The following is a 12,962-nucleotide window of genomic DNA, read 5'->3' as shown; positions in this document are numbered from 1 at the left end:
AGGAACACTCTTATAGGCATCACTACGCATTATATTACAATAATCTGAACAGTCTAATTTTTAGATAAGATAATCTCTGCAAAAAAATCACTTGAATATGAAACCATTTAATCACTCAATTAGATGGTTGTTATTATAGTTTTTACTTGAAGCACCGTGTTCATACATTTTGTTGGTCCCAATTAGATGCCTTAATGATTTTCAATTGCATGATTTATTTTTTTTTGGTAAGGATGATCAATGAAGAATTGAAAATTAGCAGTTTGGATCGTTGAAAAGCATATCTGAATATTTGCCCTACTTTATTTGACATTTTTTAGGTATTCATTCAAACAATATTGCTCTCTTGACTTGAGGACAATATTTTGAGGACTAGTAAGGTCGAGTTACATCCGTCGGATTTAATCTAATGCCTGGTGGTGCTAGCCTCTTTAAAATCCCATTTCTCCATCCAAAGGGAAGGTAAGTGTGAACTTATATGAAATAAATGTGCATGTGAGAGATATCATCAAAAGAAAAATATGAATGTGAGAGAGAGAGAGAGAGAGAGAGAGAGAGAGAGAGAGAGAGAGAGAGAGAGAGAGAGAGAGAGAGAGAGAGAACATTGAATATATTGAATCTACTTTGCTCGTTATTAACGTCTGTTTACATCTTCACATATTCCACTAACAACTTCCACCACATTTTTATTCTTTTGTGTACAAAACAATTAACAAATTACAAATATTCCTCATGTCTTATTCTATTTTCTACATCACTATTGACACTTCTGATCTCTACACGAACGATGAGATATATTATTCCATGCATGTACCAAAAAGAGGGTAGTTTGAATTTGGTAAAGAAGGAAATGGTGTATGCCAAAATTTGCTTTGCAAAATGGCTTGAACTAAGAGAGAAAGGAGGATATATCTTGCATGAAACCCTCAAAATCCCATTCTCCCATTCTCAAGTTTTCTCCATGACCATTATTTCCAAACCCAAGCATGTCCTCATCTACTTTAAACCCGATCATTTCCGTCGTGTTATTGAAGCAATTATTATGGAAGTGGTTGTTAATAGTCTTGCTTATATTCTCAGCTACTTGACCATTCACATTACTCTCCACGCTTCTACTCTCAAGTGCAGGAACACAAAGGTCACCTTCTAACCCCATTTTATGGCCAGCCCCTAAGTTTCCACAATCCCCATAATACCCCTGGTCTCCAATATTTGGTAAGTTTGCTAAGCATGTGGGATTAACGTTCAATGTAGCATCTGCATGGGCCATGTCATAGCGGTGGTCAAGCATGGAGAAGGGATCGAATAATGTGTTGCTGTTGACGAACATGGCTTGCATGGATGCAGATGATGAGGAAGATGAATCCATGTTGTACATGGTCATGGTCATCATGTCATGGTCATGCATGGGCATAAACGTCGTCCCTCCAGTAATGTTGACATCTCTAGGCTCTGATGAATCACTATCGTTTGGTGATGATAAGGACGTCGAAATATTGTTCTTTTTCAACCTTTTCTTTAATGCAGAATTCCAAAAGTTTTTTATTTCATTGTCCGTTCGTCCTGGCAGACGTGCAGCAATCTGTGACCACCTAAATTGATAATGAGAAAAAACATTAAGACGTATATAATTAGTTGGTAAAACAGATGCATGGCAATGTTTAATTAGTTGCTTAAATTATGCTAATGCGTAAATGTCAATTGAGCTCTCAAACAAGCTACAAACTAAAAACACTAATTCAAGTTTGATGTCAAGGTTTCAACATGCATTAATTTAAGATCAAGAGGTTTTTGGATATTATATTAGAATGCGACCGAAAATCAATTGACAATGGGTGAAGAGGCCCAATATCTTATAAATTCTTGCGCTAGACTTTCATTCTTAGATGTGATATACCATCAACATTTATGCTAGACTTCCTTAAATTTAGGTCTGCATAGTGCGAACCGGCAAAAAAAGAAGCATTGAGGATTTGAACACTCAAGCCCAGGTGTTTGAACCCCCATGGCAGTTTTTGTTTTTCAGTTTGCACTTCAGGCTTCAACAGTTTCATAATAAACAATGGGGGCAATATGTAGATGTTAATTAGGATGTGTCTGTGTATGTCAGTGACAAGTATGTCACAATGTCATATAAGTTAATTTATATCCAATATAATGGGGTAATGTTAATTTCATCATCAACTTTGTTGAACTTCACTTCCCACATCAAATGAGGAGCGCATATGCATGTGGAAAAGCTTGCTGACAAACTACCTATCTGCATATATGGGGATCATATATTGCGTAAAATAATTTTATATTTGAAATGTATTTATGTATATGGGGAATTGTTTAATCTCACCCCAAAAAAATTACATAAATATATATGTTGGGAAAAGCTTGCCAAACTGTAAACCTATCGTTGGTTAAGTTGATTTTTTTCAAGTCGTCCATACACTCATACTATCTTTTAAGTTAGCATTGCCATATATATGTTAGGAAATAGTTCATATGTAAATTTCCTTCGAATAATCTCTGTAAATGACAGCATAGAAATTGATCCTGATCATGATGATGACTAGGCTGATAATGGATAGGAAAGAAAATAGTACTAAGGGGAAGAAAAGCAACAGGACTCAATAATATTCTAGGGTCATTTCGAAATGGTGCTATATATGTTTATGCGTTAAAAAATTATGAGAGAGAGAGAGACGGTACCTGTTGCCAAGAATTGAATGGAAATGGACGATAAGTTCTTCCTCTTGGGGTGAAAATGCACCACGCTTGAGGTCAGGCCTCAAGTAGTTAATCCATCGAAGACGGCAACTCTTTCCACACCTTTGGAGACCAGCATTTCTAGCAATGTCACTCCAACAGCCTTGTCCATTAGTCAACATGTACCTCATCAGCTTCTCATCTTCCTCAGGCGACCACAACCCCTTCCTAAGCTTGCTCAGTATCATCTTCTTCTTCTTGTTAATATTGTTTGCTCCCTCCTCTTTTCCCATAGACTCTGGCTTTCGCATTATAATTGCTAGACCAGTTTCTGAGGGGTTTCTGATTTAAGTGGTTAATTTCAAGGATGGAGATCTAAAAGAAAGCTATATAAGATGATGAGAAGGCTTCATGGGGTGGTAATGGTGATGATGATGGTGATGGTTGTGGGGTTTGCTTAAAATATGAATGAATATAAAAGTTAGAGAGAGAGAGAGAGATTGTGTTTGTTGGTCGATGGGTGGAGTGGGAAACGGATTGGAGGGGGACCTCCATGGCTCCATTAATTCCCATATGAGAGAGAGAGAGAGAGAGAGAGAGAGAGAGAGAGAGAGAGAGAGAGAGAGAGAGAGAGAGAGAGAGATTATTATGTGAAGTGGAAGCAAAAATGTAGCTGTCTCATATACAAAAGATGATATATAATTACCTTGTGAGTGAAGAAAAATGCATCGAAAAAGACAAGAAAGAGTCAAAGACAAGAAGACCAAACCCTCCCCCCTATCAACATACACGTGAATTTGAAGTATATGGCTAGAGAAAGAGAGAGAGTACAAGAGTACTCTTTGTACACTCTGGGCAAAGTGTGGCATGCACTTTTGCCACATGTTTGTACTTAATTAGTTTGTTTTGTGTGTTATGGATTGTTTAAGTGGTTGCATGAAACTTGTTGGGGATAACTCAATTATGAAAAGCATGCTTCTCAAGCAAACTCTCTCACTTTGGGATCAATTACAGTTGGTCTCCTTGGTCAAAATTGCATTCTCAATCTCATATTAGAAGTTAAGATTGCGCAGCTAGCAATATTCCTTAAACATATATCCTCCCACTCCCCACTACTGGCATGGGCATGGCATGCAATAAAATAAATGCCTTAGTCGTTGCCATGGCCCGACTCAAAGTGAATGAGAATTAATAGTTTCTTACCTGCTCTGCACAGAACCCTGTACTCAGCTTAAAAGCCAATCACAAGAAATCATCAGATCAAATCAACTCAAACGAACCCAAATAAAAATACAAATAAAATACAAATAAAGTTTGCTTTTGCAAGACTTGTTCATTTGTTAACTAAAAGAAGAAACAACCAATTATAGGCATCATGATATATAGACTAGATATAGTTTCACCAGATAAAAGTTATAACTGCTCTTCCTTTATTTCTCTTTTCATCACTGTTAAGAATTTCGACTGAACATCCCATCAGTATTGTTAATTGATTGCTTCAAGTATTTTCTATTATTATAAGGGAAGAAGATCAAAGGGTAATAAGAATAACCAGAAACAAAATAAAAGAAAGGCATCTTATATATTATATATATTGTTCACTAATTGGAAAGAAATTTATCCTAGTAATTATATCGCTAGCATTTTCTTTTATTTACATGTTCTCTTGTCAAGCAGTTCTAGCAAGTATATCTTAACTTGCTTTGAGAACATTTCATAATTGAGTTATTCCTCAATCTTATGTTTAATCATGTTTGTACTTAAGTTTGAGAAGAGAGTATTTCCGGTGCATAAGGTATATGTTCTCTTACCAGACTGTCTCGATATAATCAGTGTTTCACCATTACTAATCTAGACTATCCATCAAGACGACTCTTTGTATGATTGTGTAGTCTAAACTTACCCAAACTTCAGATTTCTCATAATCATATATAAAATGGCTTCCACTAATCCATCTTTATGCATTAATCATAAAAAAGGAAAAGAAAAGAAAAGAAAATTTGCGATTTCTTTTTAACTTGGAGTATGCATGCGTTTAGATAAACCCGAAATTTCGCTATCCTGTATGTTGTGTCACCTAATTTTCCTGTCCCTGCATGCTAAGAGCTGTGACTTCCCAGTCATTTTCAAAGCCAAATGGCAAATCAGGATTACAAGGGAGTCATTCAATTATTCCAGATAATTCCAATGAAATATTCAGTTACTTATGTTTGTTAACCAAAAACGACACTCACATTTTTTTCTGGGGGAAAAGTGAGTGCAAAACTCTCAAGCTACTCAAGTGTTCGTAAAAAGCCGTGTGTCCTTGGACAGCTGTCCCAGGATAGAATCTATATCTCATGCTTTTGAGGCTGTCCGAAGCAACATGACTGCTTGGTTACAAAGACAAGAAACACCAACCCATGACCTGAATTCATTCAATCTCACACCTTGTATTACAAACCTTACAAAAGTGAATGTATCATTAAAAGAATCTGTGTCTTAAAATCTGGCTAGGTGCAGAAGAAGACCAAATTTCCTCACACTGCCTCAACAAACCATGGGGTGAAAAAGCAATGCTCAGAAAACTCATGACCAAAGAAAAAGGTGGAGAGATTGATCTGGTTTGACCCTTTATACCTCTGCTTGCACATAGATTGTGGAGTTTCTATCATTATACTTTTTTTATGGGGGAAAAGTGGAGGGAGGCATGAGAACAAAAACCAATGAGACAAAAAGTTCATCCAAATTCTAGTAGAGAAGGAAAAGGCACATCACATGTTAGAATGCAAGAATTGCAACTTTTTTTTTTTTTTTTTTTTTTTTTTTTGGGATTATGAATCATAAAGCTATTTACACAAGAAAATACTGGATTACACTCTGGAAAAGAAAAAGCATCTAATTAGTCATTGACTAATTACATAATTTACTCAAATTCCATAATCGAAACTTAATTATATTTTATAATTACACAATTGACGGCGAATTTAGTTAAATTAAAACTCTTGCTTGACACTCTCTTTGTCAAACGAAGTACATTAACTCATATCAATGAAATGTCTGCCCACTTCAATATGTTTTGTTTCGTGAGAATTATGTCTGAACCTTGATTGTGAGTAAATGTTGATGGCAACTGTGTTATCTAAGTAAAGCGTTACGTTCATTGGATCCCAATTCTTTGAACAAAACCTTGAGAAAATAATGTCTCGTACCATGACTCATGGCTTCAAATTCTGCTTATGCACTTGATTTAGCCATATTGAAGTGAATAGACATTTCATCAATCCAATCTTCCAGCCAAAAGCTCCCCATGAAAATTTTGAGGCAAAAAGAAGGCTGAAGCTCCGCCACAGTTGGAGGATCAGTTCACATTGTCGAAGGGGATTCCAAATATGATTGTGACAGGTTAAGATGTGGGGATTTTGGTTAGCAATTATACAAATTAACCCATACTTAATTCATACCGATCTTAGTTTTGGACAATTCATACTTCAATAATCCTCGATTGAAATGAGTGTGATGACACCAATCACCCCATTACTAACTAAGGAACGTTTGCAAAACACAGCCAATGAACAGCTCTATATATAAATATTTTTGCAGCAATATAACAGAACTTAACAAGCTTCGACTTCAAAGGCAAAAACGCGACAAAACAGGAAGATAAAGAACATGAAACTAGCGAGTCTCTTGCCCAGAACAATGCGGAAAACAAGCTTTTATTTGCAAATAGATGGCATCCAGATCAAGTTGCTTTCCATCTTTTTAGAAAGGGTTCAAGCACCAAAATTAAACAACTTTTTTTTACCTTCTTAGAACTTTGACAATAACAGATACATGAAAAATGGGGAAGACCGCAGTATCAGTCCGTGAACACCATTTAGAGGCTGTCAAAGTTTGCGGGTTCCCGCAAATACCTCTCCATCTGGCGTGCCCTAGTCTTAATGGACATGTCAAACACCTTCTTATCAAACTCTACCACAAGCCCACCCAGAATACTAGGATCAATCTGGCATGTAAAACAGAATCAAATTTCCATCTATTATAAAACAATTGGTGCATTGAAGGGCAGTGAAAAGACCACTACATACCTTCTGCTCAAGTATGACCTTCTTTCCCTGTCCAATTAACTCCTGCAGTGTCTCCTTCAATTCTTTCTCCTCCACAGCGGGAAGGGGCTGGTCATAGAATAACAATTAGACAGAATATGGCATAAAAAATATACAATGCATAGTTTGGTACTGGTTAGTCAACTTAATTTCCTTTCGATGAAAATTTTACGGAAAAGAACAACTTATATGAAGTCTTCCATGAAAATTCTACCATCTTGTATCAAGTTATATTTCCAACTGAATTGTAGCAGGGCATAATCAATGTCATCACAAATGATACTTCAAAACGCAGTACATAAACAAAACACAAATCAAACCCATACAACATCTCATGATACCCCAACAATAAGACAGCATTAGATACAACACCAATTCCTCAGATACTTCAAAACACAGTTTTTTTTTCAAAAAAAAAATTAAAAATTAAAAAAAACACACACACGCACACAAACTCAAACGTCTCATAACACCACCCCAATAATAAGAAGTCTAATTAATGACAAAGTAAGTTTTTCCACGAGATTTACAACTATTTGTTTCCCAAACAAGCACAAAATCAGCACAAAAGTAAGTCAAGCAAAAACAGCATAAGTTTCTGAAATGGAACCTCCACGGAACAAGGGAATTTTTTTATATGAAAAAAGGAGACCCCTAGCTGGGGAGCGAACATGAACCTAACCCCTAAAAGTCAAAGAGAAGCTAAACAAAACCAAAACAAAAGAGAGTCAAGTAAACCTAACTATGGAGCCCCAAAAGGTCCAAGGAACAAGCCAGCATAAAGGTGAGTTGAGCACCCTATTTAGCAAACTGGGTATTAATCATTTTGTTTACACATATCGCTTCAAAACAGGCAGCCCACATTATACTAGAAAAAACTAGAACAAAATAACCATAGACTAGAGCCCAAAGTCATTAGGGACACTAATGACCATGCTAATTTCGTTCAAGTGTTTCATACCAAATTCTGCTACACGTTTCAACAATCAAAAATCATTTCAAAGAAAACACAATAAAGTATTGTGTAATAAGAGAACAGCTTAAAAGTACTAAAAAGACTAATGTCAGTTATGTCCCTTGGAATAAAACTCAGAAACAATTTCCGTTTCTGTAGATAAAAAGCATAGCAAATCATAATACCATTACGACAAGTTTATGTAAAACAGATACTATGAAGTATGAGTACTTCTTGCATTGCAACCACTATGCCAAGTCCAACATTTCAAATACAAAAACCCAGCATAGTTGCAAGCAATCTTTTTATTCTCGTGAGTACAAAACTTCTACATATATTGTACTTTTGCCCAAAAAGTTGCATCAAATCAAAACTATTCCAGTGATACTTTCTTCTTTTAAATATCATACTAAATGGCAGTATATAATATAGATGTTGATCATTTCCAACCAATAGTAAAATTAATGACCATTGACCAGTCACATTAGAAATTACAGACGAACTCGAGCAATATAACTTGTTACGAAAAATAAATTTACCATCAAAGCACTACAACTTACAATGACAGATGTAACAATAGATTTACCATCAAAGCACTACAACTTACAATGACAGATGTAACAATAGCTTTCACTTCTCCCTTATGTGCCATGGTCAACTCCACAAATCTCTTTGCTATGGTTTCAAGGTTCTTTAGCCTCCCATTCTGAGACAAGAGAACTACAAAAAAAAAATGTATATGGGTTAGTATGTGTGTATGTACACATATACATGTATAGAGAGAGAGAGAAAGAGAGAGAGAGAGAGAGAGAGAGAGAGAGAGAGAGAGAGAGAGAGAGAGAGAGAGTTTTAATTAAGCAACCATGATATCAATTAGAATTAAAAGCAAGATCAAAGTTGAGTGAAAGATCAATAAGGAAAAGAAAACCTAATTTAATGAACATACTTGCAAACATGATAAAACAACTCAGCGAAGACAGTTATTAAAGCCATTATATTAACAGCGCATAGCCAGGTCAAAATCTTGATAATAGCTCTCAAATTAGTGTTCATATATAATGCAGACAAAAAGCCTTGGTGTGAACAGTGCATTGCACATACCCAGGACACAATTTTGCTAAAATAGCTGTCAAATTTACAGGGCACATATAATACAGAAGATTATATTTACCCAAGTTCAATTACATACAAACATGTTAAATATGTGACTACTTTTATAATAATAACAAAACAAATAATAATGAATGTTTCAAAGATGAAGGTGTGACACAAGAGGTTTTAATCCCCGCAAAGTGAGGCGTAAGCCCTTTAGGACCCAATTATGTCTGTTTATACTTAGAAATACCCACTGCATTGTTGACTGCAAATCTGTACTTTTCTCCTTCAGCTTCTTTCTCATGCATCCAACCAAATCCTTCTTACTCTTGGTTTATTAGTAAACCTCACTGAAATTTTTCAGATAGGAAAAAAAATTGCAGACAAATGAACAAAGAAAGTAAAATGTGTGGCGATTTAGAGTTTTTGAGGCTTAGAGCTGACAAGGATTTGGGTTTGGAGCTGCCAAAGACGAAATTAATTTGGGATTATGATTTTTTTGGTTTAACTTTCTATTGGGAGGGAGCACATCTGACTTTCCTTTGCTTGATTCAATGCTCTTAAGTCTTGAAAGTACAAAGAAATACAGGACAAAAAAATGACAAAAACATAAGAATAAATCTAAAACTAGAAAGAGTCACTAATCATACCCAAAAAGTTCTTCGTAACATCTGAAAATTTAGCTTGAGCAGAAATTTCATTGATTGCCTTCACTCTAGTATCTGCTGGCACTGACAAATCCTTTGTGAACTGAGAAAACGTAGGACTTCTCTTCGTAGACTCAACAATGTCAAGAATCTCAGACTCAACCTTCTCCAAGGCATTAGCTTTTACTGCAGCAATGTACAAAGCAGAGGCATAGTTCCCAGAACCCCCAAACAACACCAGAGGCACCTGGCATTCATGGCAGAACAAATCAATATAATCTAAATAATATGATTGAATTCTGACACAGTAAGCACATACATCACTTGTTTTATATTACTAACACTTCACAAAATCTAATTATAACTCTATTGAATCTTACTGTACCTCGAAACATAAATTTAGATATTTGTTTTCCTTTTTCCAAACACCGTTAAAACCGACCAAATGACACACTAATTCGTATTAAAAAGTGTACATAACAAATCATACAACATCCAAGAAATGTATAACACCTTCAAGCCCTGCTCAATAAATAATAAACATCACTCCTGCACTTGATAAGGATTTAATTTTCTTTCAAAATGAAAATTGTAAGGCATACAATCCCAGAAAATGTTAAGCCAAAGAATTTCATTACCTTAACCTTCACTTCCTTCTTCCCAGGTGCCGTAGAAAAATTCTTTGACAACTGCAAGTACCAAATGTGAAACAATGAATCCGCATTCCGAAAATTCAACTGTAGTTGACATAAAGACCTCCTAAATTTTATTTTAAAAACTTATATTAAAACACACAACACAAAGAGAGACACTGAGGAATAAGAAAAGCAAGTTCATATAATGTGAATCATAAATCTTCTTCCTTTCAAATTTCCACCGATTCTAATCTATCAGTTTCGCTCAGTTAACGCACATTTTTCGCCATCTAGAAACAAAAACAGAAACGAAAATTTTTTTATAAAAAATTATTAAAATTTCTAATGAAGAAAGTAAGGAAACTAGATCATACACGTAAAAATCTGTTGTTTGCATTTCTGTGATTTGAGAATCTCTGTACCTCAGAATTGGCGAAAGTAGGGCAAAGTACAGACCGCTGGGCACTGGACCAGTGGGCGGCGGAGAGCGAATCCGATTTGAGAATCTTGGTTACGAGAGGAAGGCTCGATCGGATTCGATTAGCAAAAGCCATTGTCAAGAAACCCTAATTTTCTGTCTGTTTCTCTCTCGCGCAGTCCAGCACTTTCTGCGTAGCCAAACAGAGCTTCGAAAATGAAAACTAAAATAGAGGCTGGGACAAGTAACGAATAGTAATTAGTCATCCAGGCGAGAATATTAACAAGTGGTACTGATTTTGTATGCTACTAGTACGGGAGCTCAACACGTGTCTGCTAAGGTGAAACAATAGCGTCCTTACCTTTGGAATAAGGTTCACAAACACTAGTTATATTTTTTTCAAAACTAAAACTGTCTCGTTTGGTATTAATGGAATTCCATCTTTCCCTATAATAAAAAATATAAATAAATAAATAACCTTTTATTGACAAAAATTATCTAAACTTTTTTTAACAAACAAATATTTACCGAATACTCTTACAACGGGTCAAAGTACCCAAGCGAAGCTACACCACTACAATGGTTTAACAACTATTGACTGACCTAATAACGCGCAAGGAGCTACACCTCCTCTTGCTGGAAAAATCATTATAGACATTAAGATGCACTCTAGGTGTTTGACGAAAAGCCTAAATGAGGTATGTGCATGCCTTCGTTTTTTTTTAATCTCGGTTGAAATGATGCCATTTTAGACTAGAATTTTTTATTTTAATAAAAAAAGACATGGGCCGCCATTTCTTGGGCTTTAACCTATTTCTATCCAGGGGCTGATAAAAAAGGACAAAAGGCTTTTTGTTATAAAATGACCTGGAATATGTGCGAATATTGAGCTGCACGTAAAGTAGATGAGACACAGTATTTAACGAGGTTCGGCTATGCCTACGTCCCCGGAGAGCAGCAGTAGTAACTTTTCCACTATGTAAAATAATAGGGCTACAACTTTAGAGTTTACAATATGTAAGGCTCACTGAATTTTCTCTCTGCTCACTCACCCTATTTCTTCCTTCTCTTCCTCTTCTCTGCCTGACTCTCTTTTCTCTTTTCTTTCCTCCTTTCTCTTTCTTCTCTTCTCTTTCCTCCTTTCCCTTTCTTCTTCTCTTTCCTCCTTTCCCTTTTCCTCTTCTCTTTCCTCCTTTCTCTTTCTTTCTTTCCGTTTCTCTCTTTCTCTTCTATCTACTCTCCATTAGAGGTGCAAAGGCACAATTTATAGGCAAGGAAATGTGATGCCCGTGAATGTGCAATAACTTCATGCACCAAATAGTAAGTGGGCTCCACTACTTTATACTTTACAACACTCCCCCTTGGAGACCACAAATAATATGTCAGTTGTTTCATCAGACTTTGCTTGGAGAAAACCTAGTGAGGTAGAAAACTGATGGAAGGAAGAAAAAAAAAAAAAAAGTACAACAATCTGTATAGCATACTTCTAGATGCTCCCCCTGATTAATATCTCCCCCTGATGTCTTCATAACTATCTTTGGAGTGAGAATCTTTCGGAGTGAGTGAATGATGTAGCCACCAACAATTCATATTGTAAATATATTTCCAGTGAGCTATCTCTATGTAAATCATAGAAATTTTCAGAGTCCGCGTTTCCAACAAAACCTGGGCTATTTGTAAGATCATATGGAAGAATATGCCCATACATGGTGTTATGCGGAGATAGCATCAAATATACCTCACATCATCCCAAAATGATGGTGATGGAGTTGAGCCTTATCTGGAAAATATGATGTCCGGTCCAATATACTTCCGGAAAATCATTAAAGTGTCCAACGGATAATCCTCATAAAAATGCTTCAATACTTTCTTAGTATAAGCAATAATCTCGTTGGTATAATGCTCGATCCTTAAGTCGAGACAAATATTTCTTGAATTCTGCAGAATCTTTAATGTGTTGCAATCACATCAATGTACTCACTGAGGTAATTTATGCATATTAATATTGAGTACAAATTTTGTGCTTCAAGCACATGTCCTTTAGGGACTTGCTTTATGCAATGTCAATCTGCTCAACGGATTTTGTTTAAAAGGGATTAAACTTTATGACACATTATATAGCTTTAACCCAGCTATTTATACATCTTTAGGGAATCACTTCAGGTGATATGCTCTGTGCATTTAATAACCCTTAAAGATAATATGTTGGTCTCCGTATTGTGTAATAAGGGGGGCACAATTGAATCTGTAAATATGGAGAAAACCCAACATTCCTTGTTTCTGCCAGAAATATTGTGTCATACAAAGTAGGTATATTCCCTTTTATTCCGAACACCCAAGTATAACTTTCAGTATTGCCAAATTTGGGGTTCGTACTGTGGGTTTGTTCTTTCACGTTCATTCTCATTTATAATGGAATTACCTCGT

General features: G+C 35.8%; 2 protein-coding genes across 4 annotated transcripts; both read right to left on the bottom strand.

Annotated features, from left to right (window-relative positions):
* LOC18787630 (transcription factor MYB6) lies at window positions 600-3,493 on the bottom strand. The gene is made up of 2 exons (XM_007219129.2): window positions 2,701-3,493; window positions 600-1,592 (listed from the first exon to the last, which is right to left on the bottom strand). The coding sequence occupies exons 1-2, from the start codon at window positions 3,006-3,008 to the stop codon at window positions 890-892; spliced, it is 1,011 nt and encodes a 336-aa protein (XP_007219191.2). The 5' UTR covers window positions 3,009-3,493; the 3' UTR covers window positions 600-889.
* On the bottom strand, window positions 6,235-10,770 carry LOC18785740 (ATP synthase subunit O, mitochondrial). 3 transcript variants are annotated; one of them, XM_007218753.2, is made up of 6 exons: window positions 10,492-10,765; window positions 10,121-10,171; window positions 9,486-9,729; window positions 8,348-8,460; window positions 6,768-6,854; window positions 6,235-6,685 (listed from the first exon to the last, which is right to left on the bottom strand). In XM_007218753.2, the coding sequence occupies exons 1-6, from the start codon at window positions 10,669-10,671 to the stop codon at window positions 6,557-6,559; spliced, it is 804 nt and encodes a 267-aa protein (XP_007218815.1). In that variant the 5' UTR covers window positions 10,672-10,765; the 3' UTR covers window positions 6,235-6,556. The 3 variants fall into 3 exon arrangements, 2 of the variants coding, with proteins under 2 accessions (XP_007218815.1, XP_007218814.1); XM_007218752.2 differs by having other exon boundaries at window positions 10,540-10,764; XR_002270281.1 differs by having other exon boundaries at window positions 6,569-6,685; window positions 8,301-8,460; window positions 10,492-10,770.

This window comes from Prunus persica, chromosome G2 (assembly GCF_000346465.2).
Source record: "Prunus persica cultivar Lovell chromosome G2, Prunus_persica_NCBIv2, whole genome shotgun sequence".
Lineage (NCBI taxonomy): Eukaryota > Viridiplantae > Streptophyta > Magnoliopsida > Rosales > Rosaceae > Prunus > Prunus persica.
The sequence above is the reverse complement of the archived record's forward strand: the minus strand, read 5'-3'. Positions and strand labels throughout refer to the sequence as shown.

Bases quoted from the DNA above. Each gene is read 5' to 3' on its own strand.
- LOC18785740 (XM_007218753.2), bottom strand. From the start codon at position 10,671: ATGGCTTTTGCTAATCGAATCCGATCGAGCCTTCCTCTCGTAACCAAG. The intron at 9,730-10,120 runs GTAATGAAATTC...CATGAATGCCAG, and splicing joins AGAAGGAAGTGAAGGTTAAG to GTGCCTCTGGTGTTGTTTGG. The intron at 6,855-8,347 runs GTAAGTTGTAGT...TTCTATGACCAG, and splicing joins CTATTGTTACATCTGTCATT to CCCCTTCCCGCTGTGGAGGA.
- LOC18787630 (XM_007219129.2), bottom strand. From the start codon at position 3,008: ATGCGAAAGCCAGAGTCTATGGGAAAAGAGGAGGGAGCAAACAATATT. The intron at 1,593-2,700 runs GTACCGTCTCTC...TTATCAATTTAG, and splicing joins CATTCAATTCTTGGCAACAG to GTGGTCACAGATTGCTGCAC.